The 21245-nt window shown below is 32.5% G+C and overlaps 1 protein-coding gene across 1 annotated transcript; it reads right to left on the bottom strand.

Moving 5' to 3' along the window:
- Nucleotides 1-19347: 19347 nt before the first annotated feature.
- LOC131631200 (uncharacterized) lies at nucleotides 19348-20751 on the bottom strand. The gene has a single exon (XM_058901980.1). It carries the CDS (start codon nucleotides 20749-20751, stop codon nucleotides 19348-19350), a length of 1404 nt encoding a protein of 467 aa, XP_058757963.1.
- Between the last annotated feature and the right edge of the window lie 494 nt (nucleotides 20752-21245).

Genomic DNA, 21245 nt, shown 5'->3' with positions numbered 1-21245 from the left:
CAGACAGAGAGCTAATGTTGCAAACGGGGCTTTCCCTCAACATAGAAGTCAAGAATATCATTCTTAACCTCCTCCCATAACTCAAGAAAGTCTTCTGTCTTTGGATGAAAGTTGATAACAACATCAAAGAAGAGGTCTGACTTGAGAGGTATTAGGAGAGCCATCCCGAGATATGCAGAGATCTGTCGCCTTTGAGTCATAGATCTTCAACAGGCTTATGGTGAACGCTAGGTTTAAGCAAGGATTTTTAAAAGAAGGAAGAAACTTGTTTGAGCAAGAGACGAAAACGAAAGAGAGAGAGAAAAAACTTTAAGAGGAATACAAAGAGATAGGAAAACAAAAAATGTTTGAAGAGAATTTAAAAGAAAATAAAATGAAGCAATTGATGAAAAGCATTTAATGTTGCGTGAAAAGAGGAGAGATAATAAAGACGAATGAGGTGACTAGCACAGTTACCTATGGTCGGCGTCCCATCAACTGCACGCGCGCTTATCCATGAACAGTAATGACAGGTTTACCATCCCGAGATAAAACGTTACAGCTGTTTTGATTTAAAAGAGGTTCTGAATCAACTTAGACAATGAAACGTTAGTAATAACCGAATCATAATTTCTAAAAGATTTCAATCAGAACTTCTGATTTAAAAAAAACACATTCATTTCAGAAGATACTCATACGTAAGAACTTCTCATCTTCTCATTCTGGGCATAAATCCATACTGATGTTCTTCAGAATGAATTTAAACCTATCTCCAGCCAGGGGTTTTGTAAAGATATCAGCCCATTGATGGTCTGTATCAACAAAGTTTAAAGATATAACACCCTTATGAACATAGTCCCTTATGAAATGATGTTTAATCTCAATATGTTTAGCTTTTGAATGAAGAATAGGATTCTTAGATAAACATATAGCAGAAGTATTATCACAGAATATAGGAATTTTACTCTCATATATCTGATAATCTTCTAACCGACTCTTCATCCAGAGCATCTGTGTACTACAACCAGCAGCAGCGACATATTCTGCTTCTTTTGTTGATAGAGCAATAATTGCTTGCTTCTTGCTATACCAGGAGATCAAATGACTTCCAAGAAATTGGCAACTTCCTGAAGTACTTTTCTTTCAATTCTGTCTCCAGCATAGTCAGCATCACAGAATCCTACTAAGTTGTATTCTTTAGATTTTCTGTAAACTAAGCCAACATTAGTAGTACCTTTCAGATACCTTAGAATTCTCTTAACAGCAGTTAAATGAGATTCTCTAGGATCTGATTGGAATCTAGCACACAAACAAACACTGAACAGAATGTCAGGTCTAGAAGCAGTCAAATATAGAAGAGATCCAATCATACCTCTGTATAACTTCTGATCTACCTTCTTACTTACCTCATCCTTACCTAGGATGCATGTTGGATGCATAGGAGTTTTGGCTTCTTTGCAGTCCAGAAGATTAAACTTCTTCAGAAGTTCCTTCACATACTTGGTTTGGTGAACATACGTTCCTTCTGATGTTTGATTTATTTGTATTCCAAGGAAGTACTTGAGTTCTCCCATCATGCTCATTTCAAACTCAGCCTGCATAGACTCAGCAAACTCCTTTCCAAGTGTAGCATTAGATGTTCCAAAAATAATATCATCTACATATATTTGACAAATTAAAATATCCCTTTTAAAGGTTTTACAAAAGAGAGTAGTGTCCACTTTTCCTCTAGTGAAACCATTATCCAGAAGGAAAGAACTTAAGCGTTCATACCAAGCTCTGGGAGCTTGTTTCAATCCATACAATGATTTCTTTAGTTTAAAAACATGATTCGGAGACATAGAGTCTTCAAAACCAGGAGGTTGATGGACATAAACTTCTTCATCTATATAACCATTTAAGAAGGCACTCTTAACATCCATCTGATAGAGAGTGATGTTATGTTGAGTAGCAAAAGAAATTAATAGACGAATAGATTCTAACCTGGCCACTGGTGCAAAGGTTTCTGTATAGTCAATCCCTTCTTGCTGACTATAACCCTGAGCCACCAGTCTGGCTTTGTTTCTTATCACTTCACCTTTCTCACTGAGCTTGTTTCTGAAGACCCATTTTGTACCGATTATATTAAATCCATCTGGTCTAGGAACAAGATCCCAAACATCATTCCTTGTAAACTGATTCAGTTCTTCTTGCATAGCAATTATCCAGTCTGGATCTTCTAGAGCATGATCAACAGAAGTTGGCTCGATCAAAGATACAAGACCTAATTGACAGTCTGCGTTGTTCTTAAGGAATGCTCTTGTTCTGATTGGATCATCCTTCTTTCCAAGAATAACATCTTCTGAATGACCAGAAGTGAGTCTGGATGATCTTCTGACAGGTGGTTCTTCAGAAATGCTTAGATTGTCCAGAGAAGCTGATACTTGATCTTCAGATTCTTTGCTTCTGAGAAGCTCTGCTTCTGATGCGTTGCTTCTTGGCTCAACAACTTCTGATATGTCAATATCATAATCTGCAAAATTATCAAACTGCTTTGGTTTTTCAGAACCAAGCTTATCATCAAACCTGATATTGATTGATTCTTCCACAATCAATGTTTCAGTATTGTATACTCTGTAGCCTTTTGAGCGTTCAGAATATCCAAGAAGGAAACATTTTTGAGCTTTGGAATCAAACTTACCAAGATGATCTTTAGTGTTCAGAATAAAACATACACATCCAAAAGGATGGAAATATGAAATGTTGGGCTTTTTATTCTTCCACAATTCATAGGGAGTCTTATTTAGAATAGGTCTGATAGAGATTCTATTCTGAATATAGCATGCAGTGTTTATTGCTTCTGCCCAGAAATGCTTAGCCATATTGGTTTCATTGATCATGGTTCTGGCCATTTCTTGCAGAGTCCTATTCTTTCGCTCTACAACTCCATTTTGCTGTGGAGTTCTAGGACAAGAGAAATCATGGGCAATACCATTCTCTTTGAAGAATTCTTCAAAGGATCTGTTCTCAAATTCACCACCATGATCACTTCTGACCTTTATGATTTTGCACTCTTTTTCAGATTGGATCTGAATGCAGAAATCAAAGAACACTGAATGAGTCTCATCCTTGTGTTTCAAGAATTTTACCCACGTCCAGCGACTATAATCATCTACGATGACTAATCCATATTTCTTTCCTCTGACAGATGCTGTTTTGACTGGGCCAAACAGATCAATGTGCAAGAGTTCTAATGGCCTAGAGGTAGAAACAACATTCTTGGACTTGAATGCAGGTTTGGAGAACTTGCCCTTCTGACATGCTTCACAAAGAGCATCTGATTTGAATTTCAGATTAGGGAGTCCTCTGACAAGATTCAGTTTGTTAATCTGAGAAATCTTTCTCAAACTAGCATGACCTAATCTCCTGTGCCAGACCCACTGCTCTTCAGAAACAGACATAAGACAAGTCACCTTCTGACTCATAAGATCTTGCAGATCTGTCTTATAAATGTTATTCTTCCTCTTGCCTGTAAATAGGATTGAGCCATCCTTCTGATTTACAGCCTTGCAAGACTTTTGATTAAAGATTATATCATAACCATTGTCACTTAATTGACTGATAGATAAGAGGTTATGAGTTAATCCTTCTACAAGAAGTACATTAGAAATGGAAGGAGAGTTACCAGACTTTATAGTTCCAGAGCCAATTATCTTGCCCTTCTGATCTCCTCCAAACTTGACTTCTCCTCCAGACTTAAGCACCAGATCTTGGAACATAGACCTTCTTCCTGTCATGTGTCGAGAGCATCCAGAGTCCAGGTACCATGACATGTTGTGCTTTGTCCTTTTTGCAGCCAAGGATATCTGCAATAGGAATAATCTTATCCTTAGGTACCCACATTTTCTTGGGTCCTTTCTTGTTAGTTCTCCTCAAGTTCTGATTGAACTTGGGTTTGACATTATAAGCAATAGGAGGAACAGCATGATAATTCTTAATGTGAGTTTCATGATATTTCCTAGGTTGTGTCACATGCTTTTTTGTGTGTGTTATGTGAAAGCTTTGAGCATGTGAAGTGTGCCTAATATCATGGGAGTGGCCATACTTGAACTGATCATACAATGGCTTGTATGTGAATTTTATTTCATCAACAGGTTCAAGTTTGTATGGGGTTTCACCCTCATAACCAATGCCAACTCTTTTGTTTCCAGACACGGCATATATCATAGAAGCTAGCTGACTTCTGCCTATACTTCTAGATAAGAACTTTCTGAAACTTAAATCATATTCTTTCAGAATATGGTTTAGACTAGGAGTGGATTTTTCTGAATCAGAAGGAGATCCAACATTATTGGATAATTTTAAAAGTTTTTCTTTTAATTCAGAATTCTCCTTTTCAAGCTTCTTTGTTTCGAATTCAAATAGCTTTTTCAGCTTTTTGTATTTGATACAAATCTGAGACTTGGATTCCAGAAGTTCAGTTAATCCGGAAACTAACTCATCTCTAGTAAGTTCAGAAAATACCTCTTCAGAATCTGATTCTGATGTAGATTCTGATCCGTCATCTTCTGTCGCCATCAGCGCACAGTTAGCCTGCTCATCTTCAGAGTCTGAATCATCTTCTGACTCATCCCAGGTTGCCATAAGACCTTTCTTCTTATGAAACTTCTTCTTGGGATTTTCCTTCTGAAGTTTTGGACATTCATTCCTGAAGTGTCCTGGCTCATTGCATTCATAGCACATGACCTTCTTTCTGTCAGATCTTCTGTCATCAGAAGATTCTCCATGTTCAAATCTTTTTGAACTTCTGAAGCCTCTGAACTTCCTTTGCTTGCTCTTCCAGAGTTGGTTTACCCTTCTGGAGATCATGGATAGTTCATCTTCTTCTTCAGATTCTGATTCTTCAGGATCTTCTTCTCTAGCCTGAAAAGCGTTAGTGCATTTCTTGATATTAGATTTTAATGCAATAGACTTACCTTTCTTTTGAGGCTCATTTGCGTCCAGCTCAATTTCATGGCTTCTCAAGGCACTGATCAGCTCTTCCAGAGAAACTTCATTCAGATTCTTTGCAATCTTGAATGCAGTCACCATAGGACCCCATCTTCTGGGTAAGCTTCTGATGATCTTCTTTACGTGATCAGCCTTGGTGTATCCCTTGTCAAGAACTCTCAATCCAGCAGTAAGAGTTTGAAATCTTGAAAACATCTTTTCAATGTCTTCATCATCCTCCATCTTGAAGGCTTCATACTTCTGGATTAAAGCAAGAGCTTTAGTCTCCTTGACTTGAGCATTTCCTTCATGAGTCATTTTCAAGGACTCATATATGTCATAGGCCGTTTCCCTGTTTGATATTTTCTCATACTCAGCATGGGAAATAGCATTCAGCAAAACAGTTCTGCATTTATGATGATTCCTGAAAAGCTTCTTTTGATCATCACTCATTTCTTGCCTTGTCAGCTTTACGCCACTGGCATTTACAGGATGTTTGTAACCATCCATCAGAAGATCCCATAGATCACCATCTAGACCAAGAAAGTAACTTTCCAGTTTATCTTTCCAGTATTCAAAGTTTTCACCATCAAATACCGGCGGTCTAGTATAACCATTGTTACCGTTGTATTGCTCAGCAGAGCCAGATGTAGATGCAGGTGTAGACTTTTCACTTTCATCAACCATCTTTTAAATGAAGCGTTTTTCTCTTCCTGAATCTTTTCTAAACACGGTTAAGTGCTTGCACCTTAGAACCGGCGCTCTGATGCCAATTGAAGGATAGAAAAACACTTAGAAAGGGGGGGGTTTGAATAAGTGTAGCTTTAAAACTTGAATGATAAAAATAAAATGCACAGTTATTTTTATCCTGGTTCGTTGTTAACTAAACTACTCCAGTCCACCCCCGCAGAGATGATTTACCTCAACTGAGGATTTAATCCACTAATCGCACGGATTACAATGGTTTTCCACTTAGTCAGCAACTAAGTCTTCCAGAGTCTACTGATCACAACCTGATCACTCCAGGAACAACTGCTTAGATACCCTCTAAGACTTTCTAGAGTATACAGATCAACACGATCACTCTAGTTACAACCTGCTTAGAAAACTTCTAAGACTTCCTAGAGTATACAGATCAACACGATCACTCTAGTTCCTTACAACTTAATGTAATCAATTCAAGAGTTTACAAATGCTTCTTAAAAGCTATAATCACAAACTGTGATATTTCTCTTATCGTTTAAGCTTAATCTCACTAATGTATTACAACAGCAATGTAGTGAGCTTTGATGAAGATGAAGATTCTGAGTTTAGATTTGAACAGAGTTTCAGCAAGTTTAATATGAGTTGTATTGGTGCAGAATCGTTAACCTTGCTTCTCATCAGAACTTCATATTTATAGGCGTTGAGAAGATGACCGTTGAGTGCATTTAATGCTTTGCGTGTTCCGTACAGCATTGCATTTAATGTTATACGCTTTTGTCAACTACCTCGAGCCTTGTTCACGCTGTGTCTACTGACGTTGCCTTTAATAGCTTTAACGTTCCTTTTGTCAGTCAGCGTAGCCTGCCACTTGTACTTCCTTCTGATCTGATGTTTGTGAATACAACGTTTGAATATCATCAGAGTCAAACAGCTTGGTGCATAGCATCTTCTGATCTTCTGACCTTGAAGTGCTTCTGTTGCGTGATACCATCTTCTGAGCTTCAGTGCTTCTGATCTCATGTTCTTCTGATGCTTCCGTAGACCCATGTTCTGATTCTGCTTCGACCATCTTCTGATGTCTTGCCAGACCATGTTCTGATGTTGCATGCTGAACCCTTTGAGACACATCTTCTGAGCGCTGAATTATGCATACTCTTTATATATTTCCTGAAAAGGAAATTGCATTGGATTAGAGTATCATATTATCTTGAGCAAAATTCATATTATTGTTATCATCAAAACTAAGATAATTGATCAGAACAAATCTTGTTTTAACAATGTGATTTCTAAGAATGGTATTGCTGTTGATCCTACAAAGATAGAAGTTGTGTCTCAGTGGGAAGCTCCGAAGTTAGTGTCAGAGATTCGTAGTTTTCTTGGTCTTGCAGGTTACTACAGAAAGTTTATTGAAGGATTTGCAAAGTTAGCATTGCCGTTAACTAAACTAACCAGGAAGGGACAAGCTTTTATTTGGTATGCAAAATGCGAAGACGCATTCCAAGAGCTGAAGAGGAGGTTGTCTAGTGCTCCTATCTTGATTTTGCCGAATCCGACAGAATCATTTGTGATTTATTGTGATGCGTCACTGATGGGTTTAGGTGGTGTGTTAATGCAAAATCAACAAGTAGTCGCTTATGCGTCGAGACAACTTAAAGTACATGAGAGGAATTATCCGACTCGTGATTTGGAGTTGGCAGCTGTAGTCTTTGTTTTGAAGTTGTGGCGACACTATTTGTATGGTTCGAGATTTGAGGTATTCAGTGATCATAAGAGTCTGAAGTATCTCTTTGACCAGAAAGAGTCTGAAGTATCTCTTTCACTTAAATTTTCTTTTTAGAAATTAATAAAAAATAGAGTAAAAAAAATGTTACTTCTGTGTATAAATTGTGTTTAATTAATTTACATTTATAAATTTTCTCAACATACATTTAAATACAAATGTTTCATACAAAATCATTCTTTATATGTTTCATATATTTAAATACTTGTACAGATGCACTTCTGTACAAGTATTTAAATTTGTAAATAGCCGACAACAACTTAATATACTACATCATTATTCGTGCAAATACACGGGCAGTGATATGATACACACATATGATACTAATAATGCATTATTGATTTAAGGGTTAATAGTAGTTCACCCCCCTGTAATGTTAGCGAATTTTGCTTTTTCCCCTTCCTACCTTTTGGCAACGGTGGGGGTAAACCGAAACACACTCATATTACAGGGGGTAAACTACTATTAACCCTTGATTTAAATATTGAATATTTATGGGAACAAATTTTTTATTGATTTAAATATTTTTATAATTAATTCCAAAACAAAAATATTTAAATATAGGAATAATTATACTGGTGATTTAAATATTTTATATACGAAAGAAATTATAGAAATCAATTTACTATCTCTTTTAAAATAATAAACTATTCTGGTTAGAAATAATTAATAAATTATTTGATTTTTCTTTATTTTAACACAATGTCTTATTTCTTCAAATTTGAAAATAACTGACGACAACTTAGCATATCACGTCAGTATCCGTGTGAATACACGTGTACTGATATGATACTTATATTAACGAACATGAAGTTAGTGACCAATTTTTTTTATTAATTATGCATTCACATAAATTTTATCTCAATAACTATTAAAAATAGTGACATTATAACATAGCACACCAGTACTCGTGCGAACGCACGCGTAACTCACCAGTACTATGTGAAAGCACGGGTAACCATACAAAAATCCGTGCAAACACACGAGTTATTTTATTTTTTGTACAACATTAAACTTCATTCTTTTAGATCATTCTGTTTTTGGACTTTTATTTAAAAAATGATTTATTGATTTTCAACTAATTCTAATTTTAGATATTTATTTATCTAATTTATTAAACTTTTTATTATTACAACTCTAAATTTTTTTTTCTATTTTTCACAATTGTCTTTTACAAAGTTTTTCATAACCATAATAGTTTTAAAAAACTTATACAATTATCTTGCGGTTCATTTTTTTTCCAATAAGATTTTCAAATTTTCTAATTTCTTTGAATTTCTAAGTCAAAATGCTGACAAATTCTTTTATTATTATATTTAAAATTAAATATATTTTTTAATAATAAGTTATCTATTATTCGAGATTTTCTCTTTACCTTTTAAATTCATTTTTTAATTCAAATGCGCGTAACATAGTGGAACCCTTGCGAATACACGGGTATTTAGATCAGAATGCGCGTACCTGTGTTGGTTGTAGATGCAACCGAAGCACAGAAACAGTCAAGAAGAAAGATTGCAAGGTTGTGTATTGCATTCAGACGGCGGTAGATTCAGCGAACTTCGAAAGGATTTCTCATGTTGAATCGACGAAGGAGGCATGGGATTTTCTGGTGAAGTATTATGAAGGTGAGAAAGTCAAGGTTGTCAAGCTGCAGACCTTGCATCGACAATATGAATTATTGTCGATGGGAGAAGACGAAAAAGTTGTAGAGTATGTGTTAAAGGTGCAGAAACTCGTTTATCTCATGAAGGGCTATGGTGAAACCCTAACCGATAAGATGATAGTTGAGAAGGTAATGCATATCTTGACCTCTCACTCTGATCACGTTATCGTAGCTATTCAAGAATCCAACAAAGTAGAAGACCTAAGATTGGAGGATCTGGTTGGTTTGTTGGAGGCGCATGAGATTAGGATTATTGAAAGGAAAGGAGTTCATGATTCGATACATGCACTGCAAGCTCAGTCATGGAAAAAGAATGGTGGTTCCAACTGTCATACCCCAAAATTTGCTCATACTATTTCTCTTATACAAATTCAAACCAATACATAAAGCTCCAAGACACATTCTCCTATACAAGGCTCAGAAACTAGGGTTTTGTTGTTTAGAAGGAAAATCAATGAATCAATGGCTCCAAGACATCCCATATGGCTCAATAGGTCTCATATTATCTCTATGACAAGTATCAAGTCTCAACTCAAAAGATGAGTCACTCAATTCAATTTTTTAAACAATATATATATATATATATATATATATATATATATATATATGTATATATATATATACATATATATATATATATATATATATACATATATATATATATATATATATATATATATATATATATATATATATATATATATTAAATGAGAATATATTATATATGTATATTTAAAATAAAATAGAATAGAATAGAATTATATTTTATATTTCTTGAAGGAATAATATGTTTGTTAAGAACAAAATAGTGTGAAGTTGTAATTTTGAAACATAACATTTTAAAAAAAGGTTATTATATGTTTATTATATTTTGTTTTTTAAAAAATATAGTAGTATTTTGATTAAAAAATGTTTATTATAGTATGAAGTATTATTTTGTTTTAAAAAAAAAGGATATATTAGTATTTTGTTAAAAAAGATATAGTTTTTATATGTTTATTATATAGTGTGAAGTAGTATTTTGTTTAAAAAAATGTTTATTATATATATAATTAATATAGTTTCAAAAAAATTATGATATTTTTTTATAGTTAATATAGTTAAATGTTTAATTATAGTTACTAAAAAGATAATGATTGGATATATGTGCAGTATGGATTATTATTGGTATTATCGTTGTTGGATATACGATAGATTGGAACCAGGAAGACATGCACTTAAACCCAATTTTATACACTATGCCAAATTTGTCTTTTAGCAGCACCCCTATGAAAGCACTTTTAGGAAAAAGTGCTGCTATAGGTTTCGCTAAAAACAAAATTAAAAAACACGGAAAAAAAGCGCTCTTATAAGGGGGTTACGAAAGCGCTTTCAAAAAGTGTTGGTAAAGGCATGGGTACCAAAGCGCTCTTATAAGGGGGTTATGAAAGCGATTTTTGAGTTGAGACTTGATACTTGTCATAGAGATAATATGAGACCTATTGAGTCATATGGGATGTCTTGGAGCCATTGATTCATTGATTTTCCTTCTAAACAACAAAACCCTAGTTTCTGAGCCTTGTATAGGAGAATGTGTCTTGGAGCTTTATGTATTGGTTTGAATTTGTATAAGAGAAATAGTATGGGCAAATTTTGGGGTATGACAGTTGGAACCACCATTCTTTTTCCATGACTGAGCTTGCAGTGCATGTATCGAATCATGAACTCCTTTCCTTTCAATAATCCTAATCTCATGCGCCTCCAACAAACCAACCAGATCCTCCAATTTTAGGTCTTCTACTTTGTTGGATTCTTGAATAGCTACGATAACGTGATCAAAGTGAGAGGTCAAGATACGCATTACCTTCTCAACTATCATCTTATCGGTTAGGGTTTCACCATAGCCCTTCATGAGATAAACGAGTTTCTGCACCTTTGACACATACTCTACAACTTTTTCGTCTTCTCCCATCGACAATAATTCATATTGTCGATGCAAGGTCTGCAGCTTGACAACCTTGACTTTCTCACCTTCATAATACTTCACCAGAAAATCCCATGCCTCCTTCGTCGATTCAACATGAGAAATCCTTTCGAAGTTCGCTGAATCTACCGCCGTCTGAATGCAATACACAACCTTGCAATCTTTCTTCTTGACTGTTTCTGTGCTTCGGTTGCATCTACAACCAACACAGGTACGCGCATTCTGATCTAAATACCCGTGTATTCGCAAGGGTTCCACTATGTTACGCGCATTTGAATTAAAAAATGAATTTAAAAGGTAAAGAGAAAATCTCGAATAATAGATAACTTATTATTAAAAAATATATTTAATTTTAAATATAATAATAAAAGAATTTGTCAGCATTTTGACTTAGAAATTCAAAGAAATTAGAAAATTTGAAAATCTTATTGGAAAAAAAATGAACCGCAAGATAATTGTATAAGTTTTTTAAAACTATTATGGTTATGAAAAACTTTGTAAAAGACAATTGTGAAAAATAGAAAAAAAAATTTAGAGTTGTAATAATAAAAAGTTTAATAAATTAGATAAATAAATATCTAAAATTAGAATTAGTTGAAAATCAATAAATCATTTTTTAAATAAAAGTCCAAAAACAGAATGATCTAAAAGAATGAAGTTTAATGTTGTACAAAAAATAAAATAACTCGTGTGTTTGCACGGATTTTTGTATGGTTACCCGTGCTTTCACATAGTACTGGTGAGTTACACGTGCGTTTCGCACGAGTACTGGTGTGCTATGTTATAATGTCACTATTTTTAATAGTTATTGAGATAAAATTTATGTGAATGCATAATTAATAAAAAAAATTGGTCACTAACTTCATGTTCGTTAATATAAGTATCATATCAGTACACGTGTATTCACACGGATACTGACGTGATATGCTAAGTTGTCGTCAGTTATTTTCAAATTTGAAGAAATAAGACATTGTGTTAAAATAAAGAAAAATCAAATAATTTATTAATTATTTCTAACCAGAATAGTTTATTATTTTAAAAGAGATAGTAAATTGATTTCTATAATTTCTTTCGTATATAAAATATTTAAATCACCAGTATAATTATTCCTATATTTAAATATTTTTGTTTTGGAATTAATTATAAAAATATTTAAATCAATAAAAAATTTGTTCCCATAAATATTCAATATTTAAATCAAGGGTTAATAGTAGTTTACCCCCTGTAATATGAGCGTGTTTCGGTTTACCCCCACCGTTGCCAAAAAGTAGGAAGGGGAAAAAGCAAAATTCGCTAACATTACAGGGGTGAACTACTATTAACCTTTAAATCAATAATTCATTATTAGTATCATATGTGTGTATCATATCACTGCCCGTGTATTTGCACGAATAATGATGTAGTATATTAAGTTGTTGTCGGCTATTTACAAATTTAAATACTTGTACAGAAGTGCGTCTGTACAAGTATTTAAATATATGAAACATATAAAGAATGATTTTGTATGAAACATTTGTATTTAAATGTATGTTGAGAAAATTTATAAATGTAAATTAATTAAACACAATTTATACACAGAAGTAACAATTTTTTTTACTCTATTTTTTATTAATTTCTAAGAAGAAAATTTAAGTGAATTTAAAATGATACATTGAGTTGAAACATAAAAGTGAGGTGGATTTATTAACAAAAAAGTAATGTTATTTTTTGATGCTAAAAAATATTAAGGAAGTTTTTTTTCATTCATAATTTGTATGTTAAATAATATTAATGAATTTATTTTTCATTCCTATTTTGTAAAAATAAAGACAAATTCATATGTACTCTTTAATGTTAATTAATTTTAAAATATTAAAAATAAAATAATATTAAATATTAATATGATATCGAATATCTTTATTTAATTGAATGAACGTACCGGTACTTAACTAAATTCAATATTATATATATATAAATAATTATTTTATTAGCCTAATTGAGAAAAAAATTTAAACGAAAATTTACGAGTTACATATAAAAAGATCTGAATTTAATTGTGTTACACTGACAGATTAGCCCATAGATTTAATAAAATAAATATGATTGTAATAGTAAATTACTTTATTACCATTATTACATATTATTATTTATAATAAAATATAGTTACAAAATCAAACTCAAAGAGAAAAGATTTAAAAAATAACATGGAGATTCTATGGTGCATGGGTTCTCTAAAATGGTAACATTTATAATAAAAGTTGATATAATATTTGTTTTAAGATAATATAATGTATAGAAATCACAACTTTCTTATGAAAAAAATAAATGGATCATTATATATTTAATTTATTTTATTATGTATTAAATATTTATAAAAAAGATGAATAAATATAAATGTATAATATATGAATTTTATTTGTTATTGTAAATTCATACTATATGAATATTACGTACCTTTATAAAAAAACAATTCTTAATTTTAAAACTTGAGTCAATAAATAAAAATTATTTTTAATATTTGAAAAATTCTATTTCAAAAGTCAATATTTTTGAAAAATAAATAAATTATCAAATATTTTTTATTGAATGTTTGAAATGAGAGAAAATATTTTTATTATGTATAAAATTTTATTGAATTTTTTTATCCCGTGTCTTGCATGGAGACGATCCAAAGTCGTGAGTATACTAATCATTATTTGGTTATTTTGAATTTCGTTATAGTCTTACTGACGAAATCAATCATACTAAATTTAAACCCGTGCCTCGCACGGGTATACACACTAGTGTGTGTGTGTGTGTATATATATATATATATATATATATATATATATATATATATATATATTAGTAAATAACTACATTCTATTTTAAAAACTATATTTTGTATTCAATATCATCCAAAATATAAAACAGATAGTAAAAAAAATCAAACAGTTATATCATATACATTATTTTTATCAACTCCTAAACATATATATCATATAAAAAAACATTTATATCTTGTATAATATTTTTATCATATATATTAAATTTATATAAAAAAAAATACATCTTCTTCTCCTTCAACCTTCTTCCTTCTTTAATCTTCTTCTCCTTCAACTCTCTTCTTCTTCAATCTTCTTCTCCTCAAAACCTTAAAAAAAATTAAAACATAAATTAACAAACAGAAATATCCATTGATGCAATTATAAAAACGAAATAATCAAAAAATTTATATTTAAAATATCTTTAATACAAGAATGGAAGAATTTTAGGGGGAAAAAATTTGAAATGATAAGGGATATGAAAAATGGGTATGGGTTTGTGTTTGCAATCAAAGAGAAGAAGGGTTTATGTTTGCAATGAATGAACAAAACTGAGTCTGGGAGGGAGAAAGAGAAAGAATGCATTTATAAGCCAATCAGCAATGTGAATTTCACGTCGCAACCTTGCCACGTGTAAATCACGTAGCAACTTTTCCAACGGTTCTGCAAAACTTGCATCAGGTCAGCCTTAAATTTTTTACTAAAGTCTGCTAAACGTTAGCGACGTGAATCCCACGTCACTGCTAAAAATTTTAAAAATTTTCAGACTGCCCCCATGTAAATGTCCTCGCCTATTTAATTTTTTATATTAATTTTAATGTTGCGACATGATTCCCACGTCACAACTATTTTTTTAAATATCAAAAGTCTGACACACACAATATTTACGTTATGTTTGATATTTTAATATTAAAATTTTTAGTGACGTGATTATCACGTCGCAACTGCCTTTTTTTTACCCACGTGATAATCACGTCACTACTTCACGTGGCTAGAGAGCACATTTTTTGTAGTGATTGTTTGCTTCCGTTTTCCCCAATTTACAACTTCTCAATTTAAGTTTCTGCCCTAGCATATTTAAAAAAGGTATTTGTCAAGTTTTAATTAGATGTTATAAGCTTAGACATCTGAATTTGACCTATTGTTGTAATGTGAGAGGACTTAAAATGCATTTTAAAGTTCGCCAGCCAGAGGAGTTGCACTTAAGTGATACATATGTTGATGATAAAACCCTCTGTGAGATCTCAAAGAGTTGTTGTGGACTTTTGGTTCTATCATTAGATGGGTGTGAATATGTAACAGAAAAGTGGGTGATGTGCGTGATTGAAAACTGCACACAACTGGAGAGGATCGATTTGTCAAGTTGTGATAAAGTAAATGTTGATGTTGTTGTCTCAAAGCTTTCATGAAGGCCATCATTCGAAAAATATGGTGAAATTTTGATTTTGTGATATAAAGAGAAGACTCTTTTGGTTAGGGTTGTGTTTTGCTAGTTTAGGATGCCTTATTTATTGAAGTTTTGATTCTTAAATATTAGATGTTTTTGTTTTTATATTTGTTTCTATTTAATCGTCATTTTGTTGAATAATCATCTAAATATAGTTAATTATTTATATGTCGTTTTAAATTTTAATGTTTTTATTTCCTCTAACTTGAATTATATTAATTTTCTTATATACAAAAGATTTTTATGATGATATATGTAAGAAATACAAGGCAGTGTGGACATGCATCCCTAGTATCAATGGTTGAAGTGGACTAACTAATTGTCCTTTAAATTCTGTAACTATATAACAAACAGTGGCAAGTTATCAGAAACATTTTAGATATCAATGATTTAACAACAAGTAATTCAATACACACAAATATTTACTAGAACTGTAAATGAAAAATTTACAGAAAACATACATTTTTTCATCATATACACATTTTAGATTCAAGATAATTATTATTCACTTCAAAAGAAAAGAAAAAAAATGACTTAATATGAATTTAATATGAAATTAGCAATGAAGTGTGAATGAATGAGACTTACTAATTCTAGTGAATGAAACTAACATTTGCTGTTATGAGTTTCGAATTCTGATGAATTACAGGATCTGTGTGTTTTGTTTAGAAGAAGGTCTAGTGGATATGTTACACGGGTTGTTCTTTTATTAATCGAACTTATATATATTACATTACAATTTGTTGGTACGTATGTCTTGGTACATTTGTTTGCCTTCGATTAGGTGTGTAATCCTTATGATCATTGCAGTAACATCATAACTGAGAGCAACCTGTGGATTGTTGTTGGCTTTGGCTATGGTTCACTAGCAGCATGACTTTGAGATTTTGTAAAGACTTAAAAGTCAAGATTATTATCAATTTTTATATTTGCAAATTGGCATCTTTGATCATTTCTTGAACTTTAAGGCTTGGTTTTCTTGAATTTCATTTCTTTTAGCAGTTTCTTAGTGATAATAATCATTTTTGGTCTTGTTGCACCTTACATGGGGCACTAGCTGGATGGAAGGAATGTTGAATTAATGGCAATAACTGTGTGAGGCACCATGCGCAGCTTAGTCGTGGGTTTCTGTCGCAATATGGTTGCGGGGAGTGTGGTTAAGGCGGGTGTGTTATGCAATTTTTAGTTTGCAGCAGCTAGTCAAATCTGACGTTTCTTGTGTGTTTTAGTGCAAGGAGAATTTCCGTCTGGTGGGCCTATCCACAATGTTGTTCCGGTCTGGTTCAGGCTATTCACATTGCCATTTTGGTCTGCTACGGCCTATCCTCAGAGCGGTTTTGGCCTTCTGCTACTTGTCCTTAAAACCGGTCACTCAGTTTATTGAAACCAGGACACTTCCGCAACCAAGGTATATCCGAACCTTTTTAACGTTCGATATTTGGAAACTCATCTGAGATCAAATGCGTCTACGCACAAACTAAATCAAAAGCAAACCAATTCAACCACGACTTCTAAAAATAGTGGTTCCATTCTACCACAGGTGGTCTTGCATGTATGGGAATACTTTTCCGTGTTGGTTCGGGCCAACGCCCCGGTTGGTGATATCCGACTCGGATATGATCAAGGAAGTGTTGGTTACTAAGTGATGATGAAGAATATGGTTTTCTCATTGCCAATATCATGAAAAGGATTATTGAAAGTGTTACCAAACCTCAAGAGAAAATTGTAGCTCTAGAGTGGATGATGTTGATGAAGAAACCGAGTCTGATGAAACACGTGTTAGTTCGATGACTGCTGGGATGAAAGAGAAGAAGAGATTAAGGAATTCTTATTCAACATAAGGGATATGAGAGGTATCAATTGAATGAGCTGGGAGAAGTTAACATAATGGAGAGACATAGACTTTAGTGGTTAATATGTGTTTAATCTAACAATGTTGGAGAAATAAGGTTGGAAATTCTTATACAATCCAGATTATATGGTTTTTCGAGTCTTCAGAGAAAAATATTTTCCCCGTGAAAACTTTTGGGTGCAGCCCTGGGTCATAATCCAATATATATTTGTCATAGTATCAGCAATATCAGGTTATTTTGGCTTTCTTTCAGTACTTCTCACAAAAAATTAAAACTTAGAAACCATAAATCTTAATTTTCTTCGAATATGATAAAAAATCTTAACTCGAATCCTTTTTCAATTGTGTATTTCAAATAGCTATAGATAACATATGCGACTGCAATTTAAAACCATGATGATGGTTTGACAAGACATGCATCTGACCTTAAGAATCTCCATATTGAATGCCAAGTTGATTATCCTTCTATGAAGATTCCATTGATGACCCTCCAAAGAAACAAGTCCTTGTCAAAAAAGAAACTTGGATTGTGGATTATAAGGAACCTTCCCATACTCTCCACACTTAGTAACCAACACTTCCTTGATCATATCCAAGTCAGATATCGCCAACCTGGGCGTTGACCAGAACCAATACAGGAAAGTTTTCCCATACAATGTAGAATGGAACAATACTTTTCAAGAAGTTATGCTTGAATTAGCTCGCATCTAGTTGGTTGCGGAAGTGTCGCGGGACTTTGTATGGCATATGGAAAACTGAGTGAACAGTTTTTATGGATATGTATAGAGAAAAAAGAGAACTAACGGAACATCTGCCCAACAATCCCACTGCAATAAAATTATGTGATTTTTTTATGTTTTATTAAAAAAGTCATGAAGTAAAAATGTTTAAGTAAAAATGTTTATTTTGCATTAATGTGTTACAAAAAGAACTTTTCCTCCAAATATATAGTTCAGCGATCTAACATTTAAGTGTTTGTTGCTTGATATATAATCACCCTTACTTGATAGTAAGTAATTTCCTTTTTTTTCCCAAGAATGAGTCAACTGAATGTAAGGTGCAACACCACCAAGAGTGGTTATTATCACAAAAAAAAACTGGCAGAACAAATGAAATTCAAGAAATGATCAAAGATGCCGATTTGCAAATAAAAAATTGATAATAATGGACAGAGAAACTTCAAATACGCCCTGCTCATTTCAATTGCTCCAAAGAATGTTAATACTTAATCTTGACTTTTCATCTTAAAGCCACGCTGCTATTGAACCATCGCCAAGGCCAACAATCCTCAGGGTGCTATCAATTATGACATTCTGCAATGATCATAAGGACCGAACACAGAATCGAAGGCAAACAAATGTACCAAGACATGACAACAACATGTATTGTAATATATACATACATATATGCATATAAGGTCAATTAATGAAAGAACAAATCATGTAACAACTCTTTGACGACTCTTTGAAGAAAAGATGAATGTATTTTTATTGCTAAATCCTCTAGATCTTCTAAACAAAATAACACTCAGACACTGGAGATGAGAATGCAAAACTGATAACAGCAAATGTATTGCAAACACACCTGCACATGTGATCATATCACGACACAGAGTAGACTATGTTAGATTGTACCACTATGTCAGGTTCTTTTTTTTCTTTCGAAGAGAATACTAATAATTATCTTGAATCTAAAATGTGTAGTATGATGCAATATATGTTTTTGTGTAAAAAATTTCATTTACAGAGTTGTAGTAATTATTTGTGTGTATTGTGTTACTTGCTGTTGCTAGATCATAGCTACAGAATTCAAAGGTGAATTAATTACTTCAGTTCAGCTATTGATGCTTGGAATGCATGTCTTTTATTTCTTACATATATCTTAATAAAAATCTTATGTATATAAGAAAATTAATATAATCCAATTTGAAGGAAAGAAAAACATCAAAAAGTTAAAACTTCATATAAAAAAACTAACTATATTTAAATTATTATTCGACAAAATGATAATTAAATAGAAACAAATCTAAAATCTAAAAAACATGTAATATTTAAGAATCAAAACTTCAACAAATAATACATTCATAACTAGCAAAAGACAACACTAACGAAAAAAGTTTTTTCTTTATGACACTATAACATGGAGAATGATGGACTTGATGAAATCATGGAGATAACAACATTAGCATTCACTTTATCATCCCACATTTAATGATGCCTTGATGAAAACACATGTAATGATGGCCTTGATGAAAGCATTGAGACAACGACATCAACATTCACTCTGCGACACCACATCAAATAAATCTCTTTCAGTTGGGTGTAGTTTTCAACCACACGCATCACTCCTTTTTCTGTGACATAATCACACATTATCAATAATAGTTCCAAAAGCCCACGACAACTCTTTGAAATTTCATTGAGTGTTTTATCATTAACATTTGTACATGATAAGTCCAACACCTCTAGCTGGTGAACTACAAAGTTCATTTTAACTCCTCTCAAATTATAAATGTAGGACAAGTCCATATGTTTAAGTTTAGAACATCTACTTAAAACTTGACAAATACCGTTTTTAGTTATGTTATTGCAAAAACTTAAATCAAGAAATTGTAAATTGGAAAAAATGGAAGCAAACAATATAAGGGTCTCGTCGTCTATCAATAAATTAGAACTCAGATGTAGAAACTTTAATTGAGGGTTGACATCAAAATGTTTCAAAATATCAGAAATTTTTATACCCTGAGTAGTATATATGCTTTCCATTGTGATCTCACCAAGTGAACGGCAGTTGTTAATGAGGGTAAACAAAGCTGATTTTGTGAGCTTGGAACATTTACTAAGGTTTATAGATACTAGATCAGGAAGAAGTAAAGACAACCTAGAAACATGATGATTATTTAGAAAATCAACATATTGAAGACCCAAATGTTGTATCCCATGACAGTTGGATAATAAATCATAAATTCCATGATAACTATAGCCGATACAATTTTCAAGAACAAAAGTCTTCAAAGGAAGACCTTCTCTTGCAATAGAGTAAAGCAAATCATCGGATATTTTGGAATACCGAAACTTAAGAGAATTTAAACCCTTCAAACTCAGGAAGGAATCAACGTAATGTGAAGAAACATAGTTTGCATCCTTGAGCTCAATTCCGAAAATAGATAATGATTTCAATGTTGGTCTGTCACGGAGAGCCAAAGCAATGGCTGCATTGTTGTCGAGATCATGCGAGGAGGCGAACCAGAGGTCAAGAGAATGAAGGTTGGAGAATCTATGGAAAAAACAAGGGAGAAAGCAAAGCTGTGGATAATAAATAGTGAGAGAGAATATGAGACGGTTGGTGATGGAGAGGAATTGTTTAGAGACGAGAGATAGGGAGGATTTGAAGTAGAGTTTATTTTTGTCTTCGGTTTCGTCGACTGGATTGATGATGAATGAAAAGACATGCTCCCAGCAATCATCTGGTAAGTAAAATTCAGGTTGTGTAGAAGAAAACGATAGTTGTAGTTGTTGTTGAAAAGATCTGACACAAGTTCTCTTCTTCTTTCTCAAAGCAATGACAGGTTCCGATAGTGATTGAGAAGATCTCTTCTTCTTCTTCTTCATATCTCAGGATGAAGGAAAATAATGGAATAAGGGTTCCAGTAACTAATTTAAAGAGTAAATATTAAGTTTAATGCTAAACAAAGAAATATATGTTCCCCTTATATATAGTGGATTACCGCCGCCACTAAGTTTTCTTTTAAGGATAAAGCTAACATGTGTCCCAAGGGCACATGTTAAGAAACCTAAATATACTAAATTTGTATTGGAAAACGTAATAAATACATTAATTATAAACTTTTTATGAAAACAATCCACAATTTTTAAGAATTTTTTTCTACATTTAGCTCTTAACACGTGCCTTTAGGGCACACGTTAGCATGACCCTTCTTTTAATGGAATAACTTCTTCTTCTTTTTTTGTTTTAAATTAAAATATCCTACCGTCCAATTTATAAATAAAAATTATATATATAAATAGGGATAAGATCAAATGACATCAAGGTGTCAAAGTTTAATTTGACACCAAATCTCAACCGTTAAAATAATTGATCAAAC

The sequence above is a fragment of the Vicia villosa genome, unplaced genomic scaffold, assembly GCF_029867415.1.
Source record: "Vicia villosa cultivar HV-30 ecotype Madison, WI unplaced genomic scaffold, Vvil1.0 ctg.000790F_1_1, whole genome shotgun sequence".
Taxonomy (NCBI): domain Eukaryota; kingdom Viridiplantae; phylum Streptophyta; class Magnoliopsida; order Fabales; family Fabaceae; genus Vicia; species Vicia villosa.
This window is presented reverse-complemented; position numbering and strand designations above follow the sequence as displayed.